The sequence below is a fragment of the Heteronotia binoei genome, chromosome 6, assembly GCF_032191835.1.
Source record: "Heteronotia binoei isolate CCM8104 ecotype False Entrance Well chromosome 6, APGP_CSIRO_Hbin_v1, whole genome shotgun sequence".
Lineage (NCBI taxonomy): Eukaryota > Metazoa > Chordata > Lepidosauria > Squamata > Gekkonidae > Heteronotia > Heteronotia binoei.
The window spans coordinates 77,682,705-77,705,191 of NC_083228.1; the positions used below are offsets into that span (position 1 = coordinate 77,682,705).

General features: G+C 40.0%; 1 protein-coding gene across 2 annotated transcripts in view; it reads right to left on the reverse strand.

Moving 5' to 3' along the window:
• The window catches only part of ARMH3 (armadillo like helical domain containing 3), a 209,218-nt gene that overhangs the window by 176,054 nt on the left and 10,677 nt on the right, over nt 1-22,487 (reverse strand). For both annotated transcript variants that reach the window (XM_060241823.1, XM_060241822.1), the window contains exons 3-12: nt 21,936-21,992; nt 21,671-21,817; nt 21,106-21,213; nt 18,293-18,385; nt 17,662-17,736; nt 16,471-16,557; nt 6,708-6,764; nt 6,170-6,213; nt 983-1,043; nt 709-755 (exon numbers count right to left, since the gene is read on the reverse strand). In XM_060241823.1, the coding sequence (XP_060097806.1) occupies nt 709-755; nt 983-1,043; nt 6,170-6,213; nt 6,708-6,764; nt 16,471-16,557; nt 17,662-17,736; nt 18,293-18,385; nt 21,106-21,213; nt 21,671-21,817; nt 21,936-21,992 (776 nt within the window). The remainder of the gene's footprint in view (nt 1-708; nt 756-982; nt 1,044-6,169; nt 6,214-6,707; nt 6,765-16,470; nt 16,558-17,661; nt 17,737-18,292; nt 18,386-21,105; nt 21,214-21,670; nt 21,818-21,935; nt 21,993-22,487) is intronic.

Below are 22,487 nucleotides of genomic sequence, written 5' to 3' on the forward strand. Positions count from 1 at the left end.
CACAGTAGCACTTAAAATATTTACCATTTCTATAAAGCTTCAAATACATCACTCAGCCAGTTGCTCCTAGGTCCTCTGCAAATTATGGATAAGAGAGCACTGAGGCAAGGTCATGCCATGGTTTGCAATCCAGAATTGGACGTCAAATTGTAGTAAGTGAGCTCTATGTAGCCTGTGAGGTTCCTCTGCATAACTGGTAATAATTTCTGGAATTAAATTTCAGTGTGGCAAATCTGACATGACATTAGGGCTGAACAAGCTACCAGACCTTGCTAAACAGTTCAAGTGCTGTGGATGGTACGTCTTCCTCCTGACTTGCTCCATTTGTCTGCAGAAGGTACAGGTAGTCTACTCTGACAATTCAGAATGTAACTTGCCCTTAGCAAATACAGCTTCTGCTAATTCACATGTCCATTAAATTACACGCAATAATCTCCAACACTGTCTGCTAAGCTAGTGCTAACCTCCTCCCACTGCTTTATGTTTTTAATACAAAGTCAGCTCCAGGAAAATAGATCCAGATAGGCAGCCATGTTGGTCTGAAGCAACACAACAAAGTTGGGAGTCCAGTAGCACCTTTAAGACCAACGAAGTTTTATTGAGAATGTAAGCTTTTGTATGCTAAAAGCACACTTCATCAGACAACATCAGCTCCAGGAAAAGTTGGCAATGAATAATATTTTATATTTCTCAGAGTGGCATACTTACTGAACTGAGATTTTCTCGTCAGCATCAGCTATGAACATGCTGCCCACCTATGGAAAGAAGCAGCACTGCACAACTTTGAACATCTCAGACCAAGTAGAGTCAGCATACAACTCTCAAAGCAATACTGATACTTTATTATTTCCCTAGAGCCTGAATCTAAGCCTAACAACACACACAATGTGGACTCCCTCCCTCCTCGCACTTCTGTCACTAGTTTTGGATCAGGCTCCTTGTTACAACAAGCACTGACTAGTAATATACACAAGCTCCTTACCATGTTGGTCAAGGCTGAGAAAAAGCCACTCTGGTGTTCTTCTTCCTTGTCTCTGTACTGCCTAAATGAAAAGGACAGTAACAGAAAGATTAAAGCATGAGAGACACAGAACTATGCAAGCAAAAATTTTGACCAAAAATTTTAGTAGCACTTAAGCAACAGAGAAATACTAAATGTTCCTCAACTGTTACATTTAAAGAGTGCTATATTTAAATAAAGAGAAATTGTAATTGCTTATAATTAAATAGGAAGGCATTTGTCAGAGTCTACAGGGAGAACTTTTTGAACAATAATTTCCACTAACCCTGTGCCCTCAGCAACCATCATCCTGTTTATTGCTTACCAGGTTTCTCCCTTGATGAGAATTTGAAACCTGGATTTAAAGTTGGTTAGAGAATCTTTGACCAAGAAGAGTAAACCTAGCTAATCCTAACCATACCAACCCAGTTAAGGGCAGCTGAAAGAATTTATACACAAAAGAAAGGAAGGAGACACATAACTCCACAAATACCAATCCCAGTATCTAAAACAGGGGTCTTCAAACTTTTTAAATAGGGGGCCAGTTCACTGTCCCTCAGACTGTTGGAGGGCCGGACTGCCGTTACTGTACAAGGCCGCGGGCCGTCAGTTCTCCGTCTTCTGCATCTCTCTCCCTTCCGCACACCACACACCCCGGCCTGGGAACTCACCTCAGTATCACCTCACACTCTGTCTCCGCCGCCTCAGCCCAGTGCCGGAAGTGTGTATTGCTAACGCGAGTTTAGGTTGAACATCACTTCCGGTCTGATTTTGCCATAACCCGGCAGGCCGCATAAACATCCTCAGCGGGCCGCATCTGGCCCGCGGGCCGTAGTTTGAGGACCCCTGATCTAAAAGAAGGGCTCAGCAAACCCCAGATGCAAGGCTGTCATTTCAGCAATGATTTTATTATAGTATTTTCGGCAATGATTTTATTGTAGTGTCTTTCAAAAAGAAGTACGAAGTTTATCATTTCACATCAGAATAGGTTTTGTTTTAGGACATAAAAATCCACATTCATGAAGTTCTTGTCGTCACTTGTTTATATGTTATATTTATACCATTCAATGGTAATGGATGAGTTCATTTCTTAATGAGTTGCTTTTTATACTGGATCCAATATGCAACTAAATAGTTTTTAAGGCAATAACTGAATTATTAAAAATAGGGGAGATAAAGCTAGGGTTAGTTTTTTGTTGGGGTGATGTCAATCGGGGCATCTCATTCATTTACTTATAACTGGGGCAGGGGGGTAGCAGAATCACACAGGAACGAAGTTCCGGCTGGCTTGGTTCCTAGGGGTGTGGCATAATATGCAAGTGAGTTCCTGCTGATTTTTTTCTACAAAAAAATCCCTATGCAAAACAATGGTGACATCAGGGGGTGTGGCCTATTATGGAAATGAGTTCTTGCTGGGCTTTTACTACCAAAAAAGCCCTGCTTATAACACTTTTATTATAGCTTTAATAAAATTACAAAGTATATTAAAAGGTTAGAATTGGGTTTTGTAGTAGCAATGGTTAAAAAATATGATCTCTAATACACAAAATTCTGAAGACTGATGAATATGTTGAGGGTGAGCCCTGTCTTAAAATAGGCCAATTTCTCAGAAGTAAGATAACAGCTATTCCCAGGTAGTTGTGAAGCTATATACTACTGTGGCAGATTTGAAGTAGGCAAAAAAAATTCTTTACACTGGACTAAATTCACTGCAATGAGAAATTCTATAAGAATGGAAAACGAACATACTCCTTGACCAACACATCTTAACCAACACATCCAATAAGAGAGATAATTTTACCTACTCTCCATTTCCTGTCCCTTGAGACCCACTTCGTAACTTCCACAGATGACTCAGTATATTGTATAATTCTATTAAACACACATGCACATATATACAGAAGCCTATGGACCTCAGCCTCAACACTAATTATGCAAGCCTTCAAGGCTCTCATAGCGCCCCTACAGAAAATGCATTTCAGTCAATTTTGCAGCAAAAAACACCACAGTTGTCTGCATATAACCAGCAATTCTACTGGCTTAACAGTCCACTAAGCTCAGCAAACAGTATCTGGTAGTTTAGGATGTTTTAGAGGAAGCATGTGAATACGTCAACAGAGTAGACATGCTCTCACCATGAGGCAATTGCCACAGGCTTTATTAAAGCTTACCAAGTTTTATCTTTATTTTCAACAGTTTTGTTCTAAAAGCCATCCACAGGGTGGTAGTAGGTATGCCTACACAATGGGGGATGCAGGTTTCCTAGGAGCACATAATCTAAACAAGTAAGATTTTTGTTTATCTTATAAAGCTGCCTATTTACATATCATTTGAGTATGAATAAACTGTTTTTCTAATATGATTGGGTTAGTCCCTGTATTTGACTAAAGGCCCCAGAGGTTTAAAGCAGGTTTACTAGATACCTAGAAGCTAGCCATGACATATAGGCCTCAGATTTAGCAGGAGCTCAAAGGAGCGCAACTCCTGAACCTTTCCAAGGTTTCCCCCTCTTCCTTCCCACCTACCTTGTCCATTGAATAGTAGGTGCAGCTGCATAACAATCCCTGGATTAGGAGAGCCAACCACCAGGGGCTTTGCCATGCTCCCAGGAGCCCTCATTAACCCCTGGAGAAGCCCACGCCACCCTTTCTCCACTTCTTATGTGATTTTGGGTGGCAGGTGACTTGCTGGCCTTTTGATTGTGTGTGAGGATGGCCCAGAAGAGTCCCGGGCGAGTGAGGTCTGCTTGGGCTGGCTGGATATTTAGTTAGTCCAAGCAGGCCTTGCTCACCATGGGCTCTTCTTTCTTGCATCAGGTTGCTTTTGGCTGGGAGTGTGTGTGCGGCATATGCTAATGAATTATGCTAATGAGTTCTGCCTCCCATTTTTCTACAAAACGACCAATGACAACATATATACCATATTTTCTGGGATATTTTCTATGGCAGAAAATATCCCAGAAAATATGGCATATATGTTGTCATTGGTCATTTTGCTTGTGTGGACAGGTTTAGTGTTGGAAATTTTCCTAAACCAGATCGCAGTTTTTTGCTGCCTTTTCCCTGTTTCCTTGGGGGTTTTTAATTAAAGTAATGCTGATCTATGATGGCAATCATTCAGCATTGCTACTGAAACCAAATAACTGCAGTAATTTCAAGATGCAGTTTGTTTTGGTCTGGTGTCTAAATTGTGATCCTAGTCTTATCTTTCTTTAGGCATTCTGGGACTGCCAGAACACTTACAATACTTGAGGTATGAATTCCAGTGTAATTTCCCCAGGAGAGATTTTGTGGATGTGTTTTGCTTATCCTTGCAGCCTGCCTAATTAGAGGGAGGTTGTTCACATTTTAGATACTATACTGGCTGAACCTTCTACAAATGCTGAGGCATCTGAAGGGCATTGAAAATGATTTGACTTGAAAACGACAGAAGCTACTAATACTGTCCCTCATCAAACTAAGCCATTCTGACTAGGGGTACGCAAAAAAAAAACCAAAACAGGATTTTTCAGGTTTGGGTATATTGAACTCCCCAAAAATCACTATTTCCTGATATTCTTGAATCCCACTATCTGTATGGTATTGGGATTCAGGAAATAATCAGGATTGCCATTTTTTTTTTACTCCTTGGACACCTTCTCCAGGCGGCAGAATATAAAGAATATCAAGATGGTAAATGCCATGGTGTCCTGATTCTATTCCTCATTACTCCTTAATGCTTTAAAATTTCTGAACATGCCGAAGAAGTCTGCATTTTTGAAATGAGTGGAATAGAATCCAGACGCCTTATCACAGCATTCACCATCTGCAATATTCACCATCTATAGCATCATATTTTTATATTTACCATCAATTCCAGACTTTATATTCTTGATTTGGAGCAGACATTTTTGAAATTGGATTGTTACCAAATAGCTCTGGTTATGGGACTATTTTCTGTTAATTCAAGTTGTTCTGATTATTACGAGAATATTTTTATTACATATTTTTCTATAGTTTGTATTCAGTAGATGTGTTTATTTGTAATCACTTTGTTCAAAAAAATCACTTAAAACTTCATTTAAAACTTATTTAAATTTTTTTTGCACTATTCCGCCACAGTTTGTTTCTATACATTTTTTTTTCATTTTGCTGACTCTGATTCCTCTAGATCATTGCTCCTGTTCAACAGCAGAGATCCTGTGAAAGCCTATGCAGTGTAGCAGTTAGAAGAGTCATTCCCAAAGTGGGTGGTACTACATCATGGAGGCAGTGCATTTATCTAGGGGAGCACTTTGATGTGTTACAGTTATTCACTCATTTACAATTGACCAGACTATGGCCCCATTCAGAGCCCCAAGTTTCTGCCTCTGCATAGTGTTAAGAAACTATCAGCATTTTTAGAAAATATACCACCAGTGCTCTAGTTAGACCACTATACTACATTCTAATAAACTGTCATCAACGATGTGTTTTTGTCCGTATCATTTTTCAAGTTTTGCTGATAAGTCTTTAACATAATAGTACTGAGTATGGTATTTATTTTCCTGAGTGCTCAGTTACTGAACCAGTTAATTATGAAGTGTGCTTTCTATAAATATAAATGTTTATTTTTGTCGCAGCCTGCCCACTATTACTATTTCTAGGTTATACAAAGATTTAAAATTTTTCATTACTTATCAGTTCCATGAAATGCTGCAAAGAAATAAGGTCAATCTTATTCCATCTTTTGATGGAAATTCCAAATTGGATAATAAATCTATTTTCAGAAATTCAGTAAGTTGGCATAATGCAGGAAAAACTGAACTACAAAATGACATCCAGCTGAAGCCAAAATTTAAGAAATCTTACCAAAAAGGTTATGAAGGAAATGTCTGACTGCTATAGACACTGGTTAAGAAGCTCTTTGTTGCATTTCCAACATCATATTTAGTGGAACATGCTTTTAGTGTGCTCATCTAACTTCTCTCCAAGCAAAGAAATCAACTCCAGATTTAAGATAATCAGTCAAGACAATCAAGGCCATTTTCATCACAAAACCAGGCCTGAATCCAGATTGAAATGGGTCTAGATAATCCATCTGCACCAGGACTGCCTGGAGCTCTGTCGCCACCACCTGCTCAAACACCTTGCCCAAGAACAGAATACTACTAATGCAGATTTAAAGCAGGCATACCTTAAGATGACTTACCGGTTATACTCTGATAATGCCTGAGCAACCACAAGACCCATTCCCTGCCAGAACAGAGCAATATATTAAGTTAAAATCCCTATAGGGCACAGCTATATAGCATGCAAAACACAGCAGAGAGACAAACCACAACCCAAAAAACCTCCCTTCTAAATTATCCACAAATGAATATGCATTGGAAAGAGCTGGTTTCAAGTAAATCTGAAGTCCAACACATCATTTGTATTCTACTCCATGCAGTCTCAATACAGTTCCTTACTATATTTCCAGTATTTTGGGAAAACCTGCTAGGGTAGAGGCCATGGCTCAGTGTAAGAGCCTCTGCTTTGTATGCAGAAGGTCTCAGGTTCAATCCCCAACATCTCAGGTTAAAAGAACCAGGCAGTGGGTGATGTGAAAGGCTTCTCTGTGGAGAGCTGCTGCCAGTTTGAGTAGACAATACTGACCTTGAGGGACTGATTCAGTATAAGGCAGCTTCATGCATGTTCATGTGTGTATACTCACAAATATAACAGCACTTACAATCTATCATACTCACATTAAGTGTGGCCTCATCATCTATGATAGACAACTTCACTATGTAAGGATTCACAGACTGTGTTGGAAAACAGCAAAAGCACAGGTTAGTTTATTTTATTAACTTAATTAATACACTGACTTTTCCTCCAATGAGAACTCAAAACATTCTCTTCACCATTCTACCATCACAACAACTCTGTGAGGCAAGTTAGGCTGAAAGTGTGTGACCGGCTCACAGTTACCCAGCATGCTTCCATGGCAGAGTAGGGATTCAAACCTCTCAGATTGTAGACCAGCAATCTAAGCACTACATCACATTGGCTTAGTGATCCACTAAAGCTTCACACATGATTTTATCCTTGGCCTCTCAGTTCAAACCATAGGACTCTGGAATCACTCTTTTCCCCAGAACATCAACCTCACACAGAAATACAAATGTTACTTCACAAAAGGTACTGTGAACCACCACTACTGTATATTCCAAACTGTATATGTTTAGCACCTGAAGACCCAAACAGTATATAATAATAGTATTATAATAATAATTTTTTATTTATACCCCGCCCTCCCCGCCGAAGGAGCTTTCAGTGCTCCTGCTTGAGTGGTACCATGTCCGAAATAAAAGTCACATAAAACCTCCTCTTCACTGCTACATACACAGTGACGTTCCCTAGACACACTGCCAAACACAAAATCAAAAATTCAATGCCAAATAAATCACAATTAAGACCCTATGTGGATCCAAGAGATGGGAAAGTAAGAACTAATAACCAGAATAATAGTGTGGTATAGAAAACTGATCTTTGCCATCTTAAGGACTGGTAATTTTCATTGTGCCATTAGTTTCTGGAGACTAGAGCCTATTATACCAAGCTCCAAAAGAGATAGATTGCTAAATACCAGACAACATTCAGCAATTTATTCTACCCTATCTACACAAAACAAAGCTGAATATGATGCAATCTCAAAAGATTAGAACTACAAATTATAACTGAAAACTTATTGATGTTTCAGAGCTGGAAAATGCTTTCTAAAATTATTTTCTTATACACCTTGAAGGGCTTGTTGGATTGAAATATGAGAAACAAATATTTTAAAAATAGTTTTAATAGCTGAGAGATCACTATGTAATGGGAAAGCAACTGAAGAGTGGCCAGGATCAAAATTAATTAAAGATTAGGAAGATTTACTGGAAGCTTGAAGTTAAAATACAACTAGGTTTTGTAGAAAGACATCTCTCTGTAACTTGGCAAAGGGCAGAGAATCTGTCAGAAATAAGACGCATGGCCACAATCTTGTTGCCATGAAACCCAAGAAAAGCTGAAAAAAACATAGATCTTAAATGCTCTCAGTTCTGTGGCATTGGAACCCCTTTAAAAAGTAAAGAAATGTCTCCATGACAGACTCATAGTCAGAAACAAAGGCCTCCAACTCTGTGAAAAACGTAATTCCTGTAAATATTCTGCAAATGCTGTGACAGCCCTTAGTAGCAGTAGCACCACAGGTTAATATGTGTGGGGTAAAACACTCCCTTTTGGCTGTCTGATCATTTTAAATACTCTTTAATCTTCCAGCAGCAGAGAAAAATCAATCAGCAGGACACATTGTCTTTTGCCCTGCATTTCAAAACAAAGATTTTCCTGTCTTTACAACTATTCCATATACCAAAGGCCTCTAAATCTTTCTACAGAATGTAATCAGATGTTTGGAGCCACTCACCGAGATCGGCAAAGTATTGTTTCAAACAATAGCACTATCTTTATCCTAGAACAAAATTTCCCATTTTTGCTTTAGGTGTAAGCAGCTTGTGACAGCTGCCAGATTTCTTCACTGAGCTATCCACCACCACCTTTCTCACGAACAACTACACCTCATTCTGAGACTACCTCTGCTTATGATCAAACCCAGTTGTTCATTTCCACTTGGATTTCCTTATATTTCCTTCTGGTGAATTTCAGCTGCCCTTTAATGGGACACTTTCTTTACCATCAATAATTTGTTTGTTTATTCAATTTATAAACCACCCTCCCTCAAAGGGCTCAGGGCAATGTCCATCAGGCTAAGCATACAATAAAATAAATATTAATCTATTCCAAAATAACACCATTAAAATCTAATCACTGAAAGTGTTGAGGGTATCTCTCTCCCCCGTAAAACATGAAGAATCGATCAGGTGAGATGCTCTCCTCCACCATAGGCCTGGCAGCCCTGTGGAACTGTATAATGTCCCACAGAGTGCAGATGTCACCAGGCAGAGAGTTCCACCAGGCAGGAGCCAGGGCCAAGACAGCTCCGGCTCTGGCCAAGGACAGCCAGACATCTTTTGGGCCAGGAACCACCAGTAAATTCTGATCTTTTGAATGTAAAGCTCTTTAGGGGACATACCAGGAAAGGCGGTCCTGCAGGTACATTAGCCCAGGGGTCCCCAACCCATGGTCCGTGGACCAGTACCGGTCCGTGACCTGTTAGCAACTGTGTCATGAGTTGTATAATTATTTCATTATATATTACAATGTAGTAATAATAATAAGACGACATTGGATTTATATCCTGCCCTCCACTCCGAATCTCCGAACAGCTCACAATCTTCTTTACCTTCCTCCCCCACAACAGACACCCTGTGAGGTGGGTGGGGCTGAGAGAGCTCTCACAGAAGCTGCCCTTTCAAGGACAACTCTGAGAGAGCTATAGCTGACCCAAGGCCGTTCCAGCAGGTGCAAGTGGAGGAGTGGGGAATCAAACCCAGTTCTCCCAGATAAGAGTCCATGCACTTAACCACCACACACACAAAAAGTGCACAATTGTATCATCCCGAAACCAATCCCCCCAACCCCGGTCCATAGAAAAATTGCCTTCCACAAAACCAGTCCCTGGTGCCAAAAGGGTTGGAGACCACTGCATTAGCCCCAGAGCATGTAGGGTCTTAAAGGTAAGAACCAGAACCCTGAAGCTGATTTGGTACTCAATCTGGAGCCAGTGCAGTTGGCATAGTACTGGTGGGATATGTGCTGTTCTTGAGATAACTTAAGTACCCAAGCAGCTGCATTCTGGCCCAGTTGTAATGTCCAGGTCAGTTTCAAGGGCAATCCCATATAGAGTGTGTTACAGTAATACAGCCACAAGGTGACTGTTGCATGAATCACTATTGCTAGGTCAGGGCAAGAGAGGAAGGGGGCTTTGCTTTGGGCCAGCTTGTCTCTACTGAATGGACCTGAGAACTGGTGCCTACTGAGTACTCTAATCTGGGAATCCAGAGCCAGAGAGGGATATTACACTAGAGAGCCATTGCCAAACTGATTAGACCCCGGGGGGTGTGGGGGAGCTTACAATGCCATTTCATTATTTTCCTATATTCAGATATTGAGAGCCAGTTTGGTGTAGTGGTTAAGTGTGTGGACTCTTATCTGGGAGAGCCGGGTTTGATTCCCCACTCCTCCACTTGCACCTGCTGGAATGGCCTTGGGTTAGCCATAGCCCTGGCAGAGGTTGTCCTTGAAAGGGCAGCTACTGTAAGAGCTCTCTTAGCCCCACCCACCTCACAGGGTGTCTGTTGTGGGGGAGGAAGGTAAAGGAGATTGTGAGCCGCTCTGAGACTCTTCGGAGTGGAGGGCGGGATATAAATCCAATATCTTCTTCTTCTTCTTTATATTTTTCATTTCCGCTGTGATCCTTGCACTTTTTCTTGATGTTTTATTTTAAAAACTGCATTGCCAAATCCCACTATTCCCCCACCTTTTATGTTAATTACTGATTCACCTCAGACATTTTACCTCAATTTTACCTTGACCTTACTCACTCCATATTGAATAAAATATTTTGTTTATTTTTGAACTTTAAAAAGTGTCGTGTGCCATTTTCAGACTTTTAAGTTAAAGAGGGTGATCTCGTCTTGTCCCTCAAATTCCTGGGCTGAGCCAGCATCAAAATACAATAAAGTTACAGGATGAGACAGATAAGAAGAAAATAGATAAAAGGGCTGCTCAGTCAGAAAGGAAGGAAAAACGGAGCAAAAATCCTGCATCTGAGTGAGGGAACCAGACTAAGTCATCATAGCAGGATGCAGGATTCTCTGCCAGTCTAATTTCTGTGCTCTGGCTCAAATAAAAAATTACAAGGGAGCTTAACTATGATTTGGTGTGATGCCTGACTTGATAGTGTTATGGTCACAAAGACCACCGTACACACAGAACTAAACAGATAGAAAATTAAAGTATACGAGTGACTCTAAACTGTGGATTGCTTGTAAAAACGTTTGCACATTCATTTGCATGGCCTGGTCCTAAACTATGATTACTGCAAACCTTAGCTGGGCATGATCACTCTTGCTTGCATAAAGGTTAACCATCTGGACAGATTTATTGAAATATTTTTACCCTACTCTTGCAGCATGAGTGCTGTGAAAGCAACTTACAACAGCTTAATAGATGACGCATAAAAGGAAAACTTCAACTACACTTTATAAATAAAATTCATCCTGCCCTGAGCTGAATAGCTCAGGCAACTGTGATTTCAGAAGCTAAGCACGGGCGACTCTAGCACGTACTTGGATGGGAGACTTCCTTGGAATGCCAGAGGAAGGGGCAGGTTTATTCAGCCACCTCTCCAGATATCCTCCATGCCCCCAGTAGGGGTCAGTCACCAGAGGTCACCATGACTTCCAGGTGCAGACACACACTCACACACACACACATTAAAAATACAAAAAATATCTAATAAAATAAAATGCATCCTGATCTTGTGTAACAGAGACTGAAGATTGAAAAACTTATTTTGCCTTGAGTTTATAGGAGCAGAATCCACCAGTCATCTAAAGATTATTAAATTGCTTTGTTTTGTACTTTAGAAGTGGTTGATGCTCATAGTTAGGAGCAAGACAAAGTGTCCTGCTCTAAAAAGAATCAACAGACTAAGGTAAGCTTTACCTGAGTTATGACATTTCTCAAATTCCCTGGTTTCAAAGAAAGGCTTTTAGTGGTTGAAGTTTAACATTCAGCAGGCCAAAAGACAAAAATTCTGGGCTGGTTCAGGCAATTTATTAAAATCATGAGAATCATTTTGAAATGTTAAATACAAGTACCCACTAAATCAATTATAAAATCAATAAGGGGAGGGACGGTAACTCAGTGGTAGAGCATCTGCTTGGTAAACAGAAAGTCCCAGGTTCAATCCCTGGCATCTCCAAAAAGAGTCCAGGCAAGTAGGCGTGAAAATCCTCATCTTGAGACCCTGGAGAGCTGCTGCCAGTCTGAGAAGACAACATTAACTTTGATGGACCAAGGGTCTGATTCAGTATAAGGCAGCTTCATATGTTCAATTATAAAAACAGATATCCCCTGGTAAAACCAGAGAAACTTTAAACCAAATTCTGAAGCCCTTTTAAATATATGGCGGCTGGGGGGGGGCGTGTTTTGGAGGGGTTTTGCAAGCAACTGATATTTTCCTTATAGACAGACACACAAGTCTAAAGAAGCAAATATGTTCCCAAACACAATTAGATTTCTTTAACCTAATGGAACAATTTAGCAACCCACGAGGCTCTGGAGGAAAGAGTACGATCAGCAACAGTATGCTCAAAATAAAAAGTCTCTCACAGTGTACAAAGTTCACATGGAGAAAAGTTGCAGGGTTGGAGACATGAGGCAAATACATGCAATTCTGAAGTCTCTTAAGATTGACCAGGGAAAAATACCTAGTTTTTTCAAAATGGAATGACTGCTTTATACGATAGCGTATAAACAGAAACCACCCCAACAGCAAGACAAAGCCAAGACAACCCCTTGGAGAAAAACCAAGCTTCCCTGAAGCCATTTCCCACCTCCAAGAGATTTCCAAATCACCTTGAGACAGGTTACTTTACTGACTTTCATCTGGTCAAAGAAAACATATCATTTATTTCTCAGAGGAATATTTCCACTAAGAGTCTTTAGTGCTGCTGTTAGATTTTGAAAGACTCCTAAAGTCCTGAAGAGTTTTTACCAGTTCTGAATAAATACTAGAAACATTCTGTCTAAGAAAGAAAAGTCCATAATAACTTCCTGCATTAGCTAGCCCAGATAGTTCTAATGAAGTGGTCTTTTAATTAGACAAGCAACATTTCACTTTGAAGTTGCAATGCATTCATGGCTATCAAGCATATAAAGACTGCTGAGCTTATCAGGGTTTTCTGATGCATGAGACATGTGTAACCTCTTCATACACACATGCCTGTCTACAAGTATTATTCTGGTATCTTCAGCATAGTCCTTCACCTAGATAGCAAGGAACAAGTAAAGGGAAAAAATTACAAGAAATACAATGAAAGACAGAAGGGATGGAAGAAAGGGTGCTGTTTTATCCAGGATTGTCACCAAAGTAAAAGCATCTTGATTAATTACACAAGTCCCCCCCCCCCAAAAAAAATAATAATATGGCTCTTGTGGATATGGTACAGTGAGCTGCTGCAAGAAGTAATGAGATGGTTAAAACAGATCTGGCTGAGACTGAATCCTTCAAAGACATAAGTTCTCTGGCTGGGCCAGGGGGATTCAGGTTTGGGATGTCATCTCCCAACTCTTGATGGTGTGCCTTTGAGACTGGCACCAACCATCAAGAGCCCAGCGTGATCACCCCCTACAAGCGGCCCTTTCTGGATTTTTTAATCACCATCTTTTAGTACCACTGAGTTCATGGTTTTAATTAAATATGATTTATACTGTATTGATTTTTATGTTGTACACAACCCTGAACCCCACCTGGCGAGGGAGGGCGGTCTAAAAAGCTAATAAATAAAGGAGGAATCAAACATACCTCTTGCTCAAGCATAAATGCTTTTCCACTCATGCAAGGGCTAAGTGTAAATATATCATTGTAGTTCAAAAGGGTTGTGTCTAAATGATGCCTGCATATGCTCCAGCAGGCAATATTTCAGGAGGCACTGCTCTTTCTTTTCCATACAGGAAGATATGCCTCTTTGAAGATGGTGCTTCCATTTGTACTTTTTATACATACTAGTATTAAACATTTGAAAGATCTGCTTCCCAGATAATCAACAGCACCTTCTTATCCAAAACATTTTATCTAATTTATTCGATTAATTAAATATTATTTATTTGATTTATTATTCACTCTATCCCATCCTATGCTGGACTCTGGGCAATGTATAAGGGCATAAAGCCATAAAACAATGTGCAAGTTAAAAGCTATTATACAACTTAATGAATTAAAAACCACTAATAAAAGAGTTTTAGAAAATCCCAGATAGCAGTACTCTTCTCCAAACACTAAAAAAAATTGGGCATATATTTCTCAACTAAAATTTGATTACTTTAAATGTGAGCAATTTAATTTTGTTTTAAAGTAGTTTTTTTATTTTATTGAGTTTGTTGAATTTATATCCTGCCCTATCCTGAAATGGGCTCAGGGCAACTTAAAGTAGATATAAACAAACAACAGTACCATATAGCAAAATCAGTTAAATCAATCATCAAACAGTAAACAACAGATAATGAAAACAAGTTGACAGAAAATCAGTAGAAGACCAAGGCAGTCCTTAATGTCTCCTGCAAGATGACTAGCAGCAATGATTCTAAGGTGTAGTTCTGTGGGCAGGGGAGGCAGAGATGGACTGAATGCCCACTGCCTCAACCAAAGACCTGGTGTGACAGCTCCATTTTACAGGCTCTGCAGAACTGTAAGAGGTCCTGCAGGGCCCTGATCTCACATGGGAGAATGTTCCACCAGGACAGGGCCAAGACCGAAAAAGTACTGGCCCTGGTTGAGGCTAAGCAGACATCTTTTTTGGCCAGGGACTACCAGCAGATGTTGATCAACTGAGGACAAGGCACTCCAGGCACATATGAGGAGAGACGGTCTTGTAGGTACGCTGGTCCCAGGCTGCATATGGCTTTAAAAGTCAGTACCACAACCTTGAACCAGATCCAGTACTCCATTGGCAGCCAGTGCAGTTGGCGGAGCACCAGATGAATGTGTGCCTGCATAGACATTGCAATCAGCAAGCATGCCACCACATTCCGCACAAGCTGAAGTTTCCAGGTCAGGTTCAAGAGCAGCCCTGTGCAGAGCGAATTACAGTAATCTAGGCTGGAAGTGACAATTGCATGGATCACTGTACCCAAATCCTGAGAGGTGAGATAGGGAGCCAGTAGCCTGACCAGCCAAGGATGGTAAAAGGCTGACCTGGCAACAGCAGTGACCTGGGCCTCCATGGAAAGTGAGGCACCCATAATTGCTCCAAAGCTCCTAAAGGTGAAACTAAAGAGTAGACAAGTACATTTTTCTCATATCTTTTTCTTTGTCCCTCTACTTGACTGGAGCACAGCACAGACTGCAACTGGGTTACAATGCCCTATTTTATCACCCAGAAGGTTGGTTTAGTGACCTTTCCCCTTCACCTCAAGAAGGCTATTTACCTCCCCAGGCTTTGCGTTTCACAAAGAGCCGTTCCAAAACTTTCCAATTTCCTTCCCCATCCAACTAGTGACTTTTAATGAAAAGCATCTCATCTCCCCAGAATGGCTTCATGCCAACTCTTGAGAGATTATAATAAACGTTATTTGTTATAATTAAAGCCCCCACCCTCTTATTTCTTCCTGACTAAAGTCTGCATTAATATACCAAAGTAACTGCAGAAATATTAAGAATATTTATATACCTTGTTTTCCCAGCCAGAACTTATGAATTTCAGCAACCACCATTACATAAAAAAACAAGTTGTCTGCAGACTATGCAAGACATTCAGAGACATAATTAAGACATCGTGCCACATATAAACTGCAGGAAATAGTAGCCAGACACAAGCAAAGTCACTCCTTTACTCTCTCCTAAACACATCCTCCATTCATCCAAGGAACTGCAAGCTTAGAATGCATCTGAATAAAATTGCAGATCATCCTCTAATCACATGACTATCCATTCTCCCAAGGGTGCTAAATTTACACTGGCTTGCTATTAAGCTAGCAAATCATATGCTTATGATCAGAAAGTTCAGAAAGCAAGTCAAGCCTTTGGAACCCTCTCTCCTACTGTCAGATTTCCTAAACTTGCTATCAAAGCAACTACACATTCTAACAAAAAATCATAAACTTGTGATTTTTTTCTCTTGAATATATAGGAGAAAATAGTGGAGTTGTTTCTATACACCAGGACTCCCCAACATGGCACCCAGAGGAAACCAAAGCACCCACTGTTGCTCTTTTCAGAAAGTGGGTAGGGCCATTATAAGGCAGGGCTATTAGCTAGCCACATTCAGATGAAAGAGATTTCCACAGCCACAACTGCAGCCACAGCCACTGTAGGATGAGGAGCACTGGTAAGTGGCCAAGTTTGTGGTGCCATTTCCCCTCCAGATTTTCCTTTCCTTTCCCTTCTCCTTCTCTCTTCCTCCCACCCAAGCTCCTTCATTTCTTTTTATTCTCCTTGCAAAACAAGGAAGGAGGTAGTATGTGACTCTGCCTCTGGTTTGGTTTTCCCAGCTGTGGAAGCCATCTTGGAGTGCTGTGCACCACCACCTCTCAGAAATCCAAAGGTACCCACAGGCTCAAAAAAGGTTCAAGTCCCCTGTTATACACCTATGCAACATATACTCGAAACAAAGAGAAGTTATTAAGCTGGACATAAAACTTCGACACTTGGATTCAGACAGGCTTCATGTTTTAATATGCCTCCATTACCTTTCTACTATGTAACAGTATAGTTACAATTGTTCACACCAGCTTTTGGGTGCCGTAATGGCCAAGTTATTGAAAATGTCAAGGTAGCACATACATTCTATATGAAGCACTCACCTCATACTTCCTGTAATTCACTAATAAAGCAAGCAGAACAACAGCTTCATAACCATGTTCCCTACGACTGGGTGGATTGGAGAGGATCTAAAGTCAGAGAAATAACAGATTAACTAAATGTATCAAGAAGCAGTGCTAAGCATATTGAAATACACATGAGATCTGTAATGGCACCTTCAAAGCATCCAGAACCCAAAGGGGAACCTAAGCAGCATGAGAAGAGGCAGGGCCATTTCCTGGCTGCACAACCCCTCCACCCTACAGAAATACCATCATGAGGCATAACAACATATTCCATATTGTGTTGACCAGCAGTTACAATATGTTATTGAATGTCAGAGTAAGCTCTGCTGGAGGTATAGTGGTCCATCTAATCCAGCATTCTCTTTCACAAAGTGGCCAACCAAATGCACTTGAGGGTCAATGAACAGGGATCATAGGTCAAGGTCCTCCCTAGATGCTGCCTCCTAGTATTGGCATTTAGAAGTTTATTGTTTCTGGAGGTGGAGGTTCCCTTCAGTCATCATGGTTAGAAGCCACTGATATACCCATCTGCCGTATCTAATTATCTAATTACATCCATGGGCAGTGAAATCCACCATTACTGAGCAAAGAAGTACTTCTTTTGTCCCTCCTATTGTTTTCCTTTTAGTTTTCTTTTAAGTAAACCACAAAGCCCATACTCTTTATGAAAGATGTACCAACTCCTTAATCATCTTGGTTGCTCTGTTTTTCACTTTCTAGCTTTGCAATATCTTTTTTTGAGCTGTGACCAGAATTATACAAACTATTCCAAATGAGGCTGTATTGTATAAACCTGAACTAAGGGTTTTATAGTATTAGCTGTTTTATTAGTTATTCTGCAGGCCAAATTCTTTCTTTGGGAAATAAAGTGGTTGAGGGGGGACGTGAATAAACAGTTGGCTGATCTCCTAAAAATCAGTCAGTTTTGTCTGTAACTAATCTGAGAAATAAGACCCACAATGTTGTTTGTCTCCTTTCATACTGTTCATGAACAGCCTCTTAAAATTCAAGCACTGGCTAAGCCAAAACAAGAGGAATGAAAACATGTCAACCTAAAATGAATGCTAGGTGGCATTTAAATAACTGGGGGGGGGGGGGTATGACTTAAAGCAATTAAGTATAGGGAATTAAGTATTCCAAGGAAATTGGGGGGGGGGGGAGAATTACCTGCAAAATAGCTTCAAAGATGCTGTTAATCATCACATACTCCAGAATTGTGTTCTGACTGATGTTATCTGTAACCTAGATTGAACCAAAGGCTGTTAAAGAACATTCTAGGAATTCCAATAAAATCAAGTGTCCTCTGTCATCCCCTATTATTCATACAAAATAGGTACTCTGCTGAACTCACCAGCCATTCATTTTTTTAATTACATGATGCTGTAGAGAAGCCATAGCGGTCTCTTGATATGCATTTCAATTGTGCACATTACTAAAATGTGCCCATGTTCTGTGCAAATAATGCTGTATTCCACTCTTCAAGACAGATAACCAAGATAAAACTAATGTACAAAGTTGCATCTTCCCTACAAAAGTTAAAAGTACAATACTTCTCTCTATACAAAGTAAACTACCCTAAACTGCCTTGAAATAGAAATGCATATCCTTGTGTGGCCATAGAAAGCAGTTAATACACTTGCCACAATCACAGCTCTCTGAATTACATCTCCATTACACAATACTGACTAGGGGCCACTGAAATTGCCTCTTTCATTAGAAATTAACATCACAATACTTACTTTAAACGACTTTTTCCCACTCAAATTTGCAAACTTTGTACTTTGTATAGTTTACTTACAGTCACCAAGCAGAGCAGTAGTTTCAGACACAAACTCTTGAGGCTTTCAGACCCTTCTGCACAGAGAAGTGAGTCCAAGCTCTCCATCAGATTCTAGAGGAAAGAGAAGTGATTACTACTTATCGCATACCTGTGTTCAATGTCTTTTACACCACTGTAGCTTAGCTGCATGACAATTAATCTCATCAAGATTCAAGGGAATTTCTGGAGAAAACTTATTTTTCAAAAACTGACAGGCTACTCTGTTCCACTTGTGCCTGAGGTTATCCTTCTTTGTTATTGGCCTGATGCCACAATCTTTTCCAGTCAGAAAGACCTAATCTTTCTACTTTTATCAGCAGCAAAAACCACCATAGTCCGAACTTGGAAAAAACAGTAGCTCCTACAGTTTCTAAAGGGTTTAAAAAATTACACGACTTTTCCATAATGAAAATACTTTGATTGCTTATAATGTTTGTATAATCCTCTTCATAAAGTTTTACACTGTCTGAGAGCCTTTTCTTGATTTTATTCAAACTGATTTGACTTTTCAGTCTTTCAATAGTAACCTTGACAAGATTATGTGTCTTTTTTAGGTGTTCTACTATTCTGGATTAATATTTACACATTACTCTTGTTAACTGCATTGTATTTTTACTTAACTGGTGATTTTGTTCTTGCAGAGGTTCTTGTATCCCCACCCCCTTTTTTTCTCCCTCCCTTTTTAAAATTTATCTGTATATGTTACTTTGATCCCTTCCTCTGTTACATTACTGAATTTCTAAAATAAAATACAAGGTGTCAAAAAAAGATTCAAGAAGGGATAGAATGAGACCAGAAAAAACAAGCTCAAACGGTTTAGATAATAACCACTGTTATTTTGCAAGATTATGCAATACTTAGCAAATTCATTCTCTTAACATCTCAACCACAAATATCCGATATAGGTTTATCCATGAGACAGCAGAACTTTTCACACATTAAACTGCTTGCAAGTATACTAACACATAGACACTGACTTCAACTTTGTACGGTACTGGCAAAAAGCCAGGGTTCAGAAAGCATATTCAGAAAGGGACCGTCTCTTCCCACACGTTCCCCAGAGAGTACTACGTTCAGGTTCACAAAACCTGTTGGTAGTCCCCGGGCCAAAGGAGGCCCGCCTAAAATCCACCAGGGATCGGGCCTACTCAATAACGGCACCTTATTGGTGGAACCAGCTGCCGGAAGAGGTGCGGGCCCTGCGGGATCTAGGGCAATTCCGCAGGGCCTGTAAGACAGTCCTCTTCCGGCAGGCCTATGATATTAACTGACAATGTAAAATATCCTGGATGAAAAAATGTATCTATAGGCCGCCGGTTTTTACTCTATTTTGTTTTTACTAAATTATGGTTTAATGGTATTTTAATTGTTTAAACTGAAATTGTTTTAATTATTGTGTTGTAAGCCGCCCTGAGACACCTAGGTGAGAAGGGCGGGGTATAAATCTTAATATAAATAAAAATAAATAAATAAAATATTGGTTGTGAGAATGATACAAGGCATGTAGATATCCAGTCTACAACTGGTACAGCAAACACAAATTGAACACACATAATTGAATATGTGAAAAGAGCTATGATCAAGACATGTTAATGCAACAACTGTCTTCAGAACTATGTGTTCTATGTATCCAAACTACATGCAATGGTTTCGTAAAAACTGCAGTACATCTTAAAAAGAAATCTGTATGATCTAGTATTTTCATACAGGAACTGGAAAAAGTACAATTAGGGTGTTTTTACACTGACAGTTTGTGACTCTCTATCACCGCATTGGAAACTCACCTTTTACACTGCCTAATGTTCTCACAACTGATTTGCATCACTGCTACCCAAAGCATCTACATTTGTTTCGGTGAGATGCGTTTTGGAGCTGCTCCTGATCTGGTCTTTTCTCTACAGCCGTTTCAAACTTGTATTGTAGAAGCTTTAATGCATTTTAAAAGACTCCGAAAGCCACCACAAGGTGCAATAATTTGCATGAGAACTGACAGCACTTGAAATTTTTACATATCATTGCTTGCCTCATCTAGTAATTTAAATTTGTATTGTTTTTGCAGTGTTGACAGGATTTCCAAGCAATTGTATACATTTAACTAAGCACTGGTATTCCGGCTGCCCTCTGATCAGAGACCCCCCCCCCCCCCACCAAAATTGAAACGCTTAAATGTAAAAGGAAAATAATTAAAGCGTAACAGTGGCAAGCGATTTGAAGACTCTAAAACTCTGGATCAAACTGAATGTAAAAACACCCTTAGAATCCATGGGAGTCTTAGATGGGACCCTGCAGCACTGTTCCAAGGTTATGCTGCAACTGTGAACAAAATACTATGATCCAGTATTTCTTACTTTCACAAGCAGATAATGGAACCACAAACATGCATACTACATGCAATTCTGACATATTGTAAGAGGCTGATATATTAGTGAAAGAGCATTATTTGGCCAGAGAGTATTTTGCTACCAGATGTATTTCTAATTTTGCACATTACCGTGCATAGCGTTACACAAAAATGAATATACTACCTGGAATTATGTATCATCAGCTATTGAATAGGCACTACCAATAGTTGTTTCCTGTCTCTCACTTGTATATAGAGATCTAGCCAGCCAGAAAAGTGAAAACTAAACAATGAATGCAAATTCTGAAAGTTTTTATATTTCACATGCAGCTCAGTCCATACCTTGGGCTGGCCCTTTAATATTGAGAGACATTATGCCTGGTAAATTTAACGATCAATTTCATATCTTTTCTTGATGCACACCTCTCTTTGAAGTCTAGCAAGCCCTCACCTTCATGCACATCTCAGCCTTGTCAAAGCCCATCAGCATGTTGATGATGTCAAAACCAGAAGTGGATTTATTCTTCTGATGAACTCCACGGATTAATGCACATAGTGTCTGTGATGGGAAGAGAGACAACCTCCAATACATAAAGAATCCTCATCTATAAGCTCCAGAAACTTAAGGTCACAATTCTAGGGGAACGCTGATCAATGTAATACTACATATGTTGATGTTTCTCTTCTATGACTTTATAGCTTGAATTTTTGTATACCTGTCTTGTTGTTTTCAACACCAGTGTCCACAGAAATTTCTCAATAGCTCTCTTGAATTAATCTGACTACATGAGCACCAACAATGCAGCAAGAAACAGAACGTTTTAATCATTTCCTAAATCTTACAGATTCTCAAAAAGGAATGTGTGTTTAAAGTGAAGTGATACGTATGTCAGAGGACCTTAGTGGCAAGTAGGCTCTTTCTCTCATCAACACAATGGTCACTAAGTGGGTTTCCATAAATTTAGTTCTGGGACAGCCAAAGATGCTCTGTACATTAGAAATTAATAGTACAGCACCTGTAATGCATTGACCACTCTTATTGGATGTTCTTCTCCCAGGGCTCGGATACAGCGTTGGAACAAACAGTTAATGTTATCTTTTATCTTCATTAACTCTTCACCATCTAGAGACTCCAGCTTCCCTTCTAAATACTCCAGATTCACCTTTTAGACAAAAGCAAAAAAAGGAATTACACGAAGTTACTGATCAAATTACTAGAGATTGTAATTTATTATTAAAACATTTGAGGAGAAAAAAGATTCCTTTAAATTTTGCTATTACCTTCATAAGGAAAAGTTCCTCCCAAAACCGAGCGTTGCATTTACTGGGATCTTCTGTCTGAAAGATTAATTAATCTTTGTTGCAAGAGTCATAATGAATATAGCTGTTCTGAAAGCAACATTCTAGGTCCAAGACAACAGGCAGAAACATCCTTTGTATTGTCTTCCAGAGCTTTTTTTAATAGGAGGAACTCTTTTGCATATTAGGCCACACAACCCTGATGTAGCCAATCCTCCTGGAGCTTACAGTAGGCCCTGTACACTCTTGAAGGATTGGCTACATTAGGGGCAGGCCTGCCCTAGGGGTTCTGCCACTCCCGGCAGACCCCTACGCCACGCCCCCCTTCCCCCGCTTTGGTAATGTTCATGCACACCACGATGATGTCACAAAGTGACATCATTGTGCAGGTGACCTGGCTCTTCAGAGGCTTCCTTTGAAGCCTCCAAAGAGCAAGGCATTTGAGCGGTGCCCTACCACTTTTGGGATGAAAGTGGATGAGCAGAACCTTCATGGTAAGGTGCCACTCAGCTGCTTTCAACCCAAAAGTGGTGG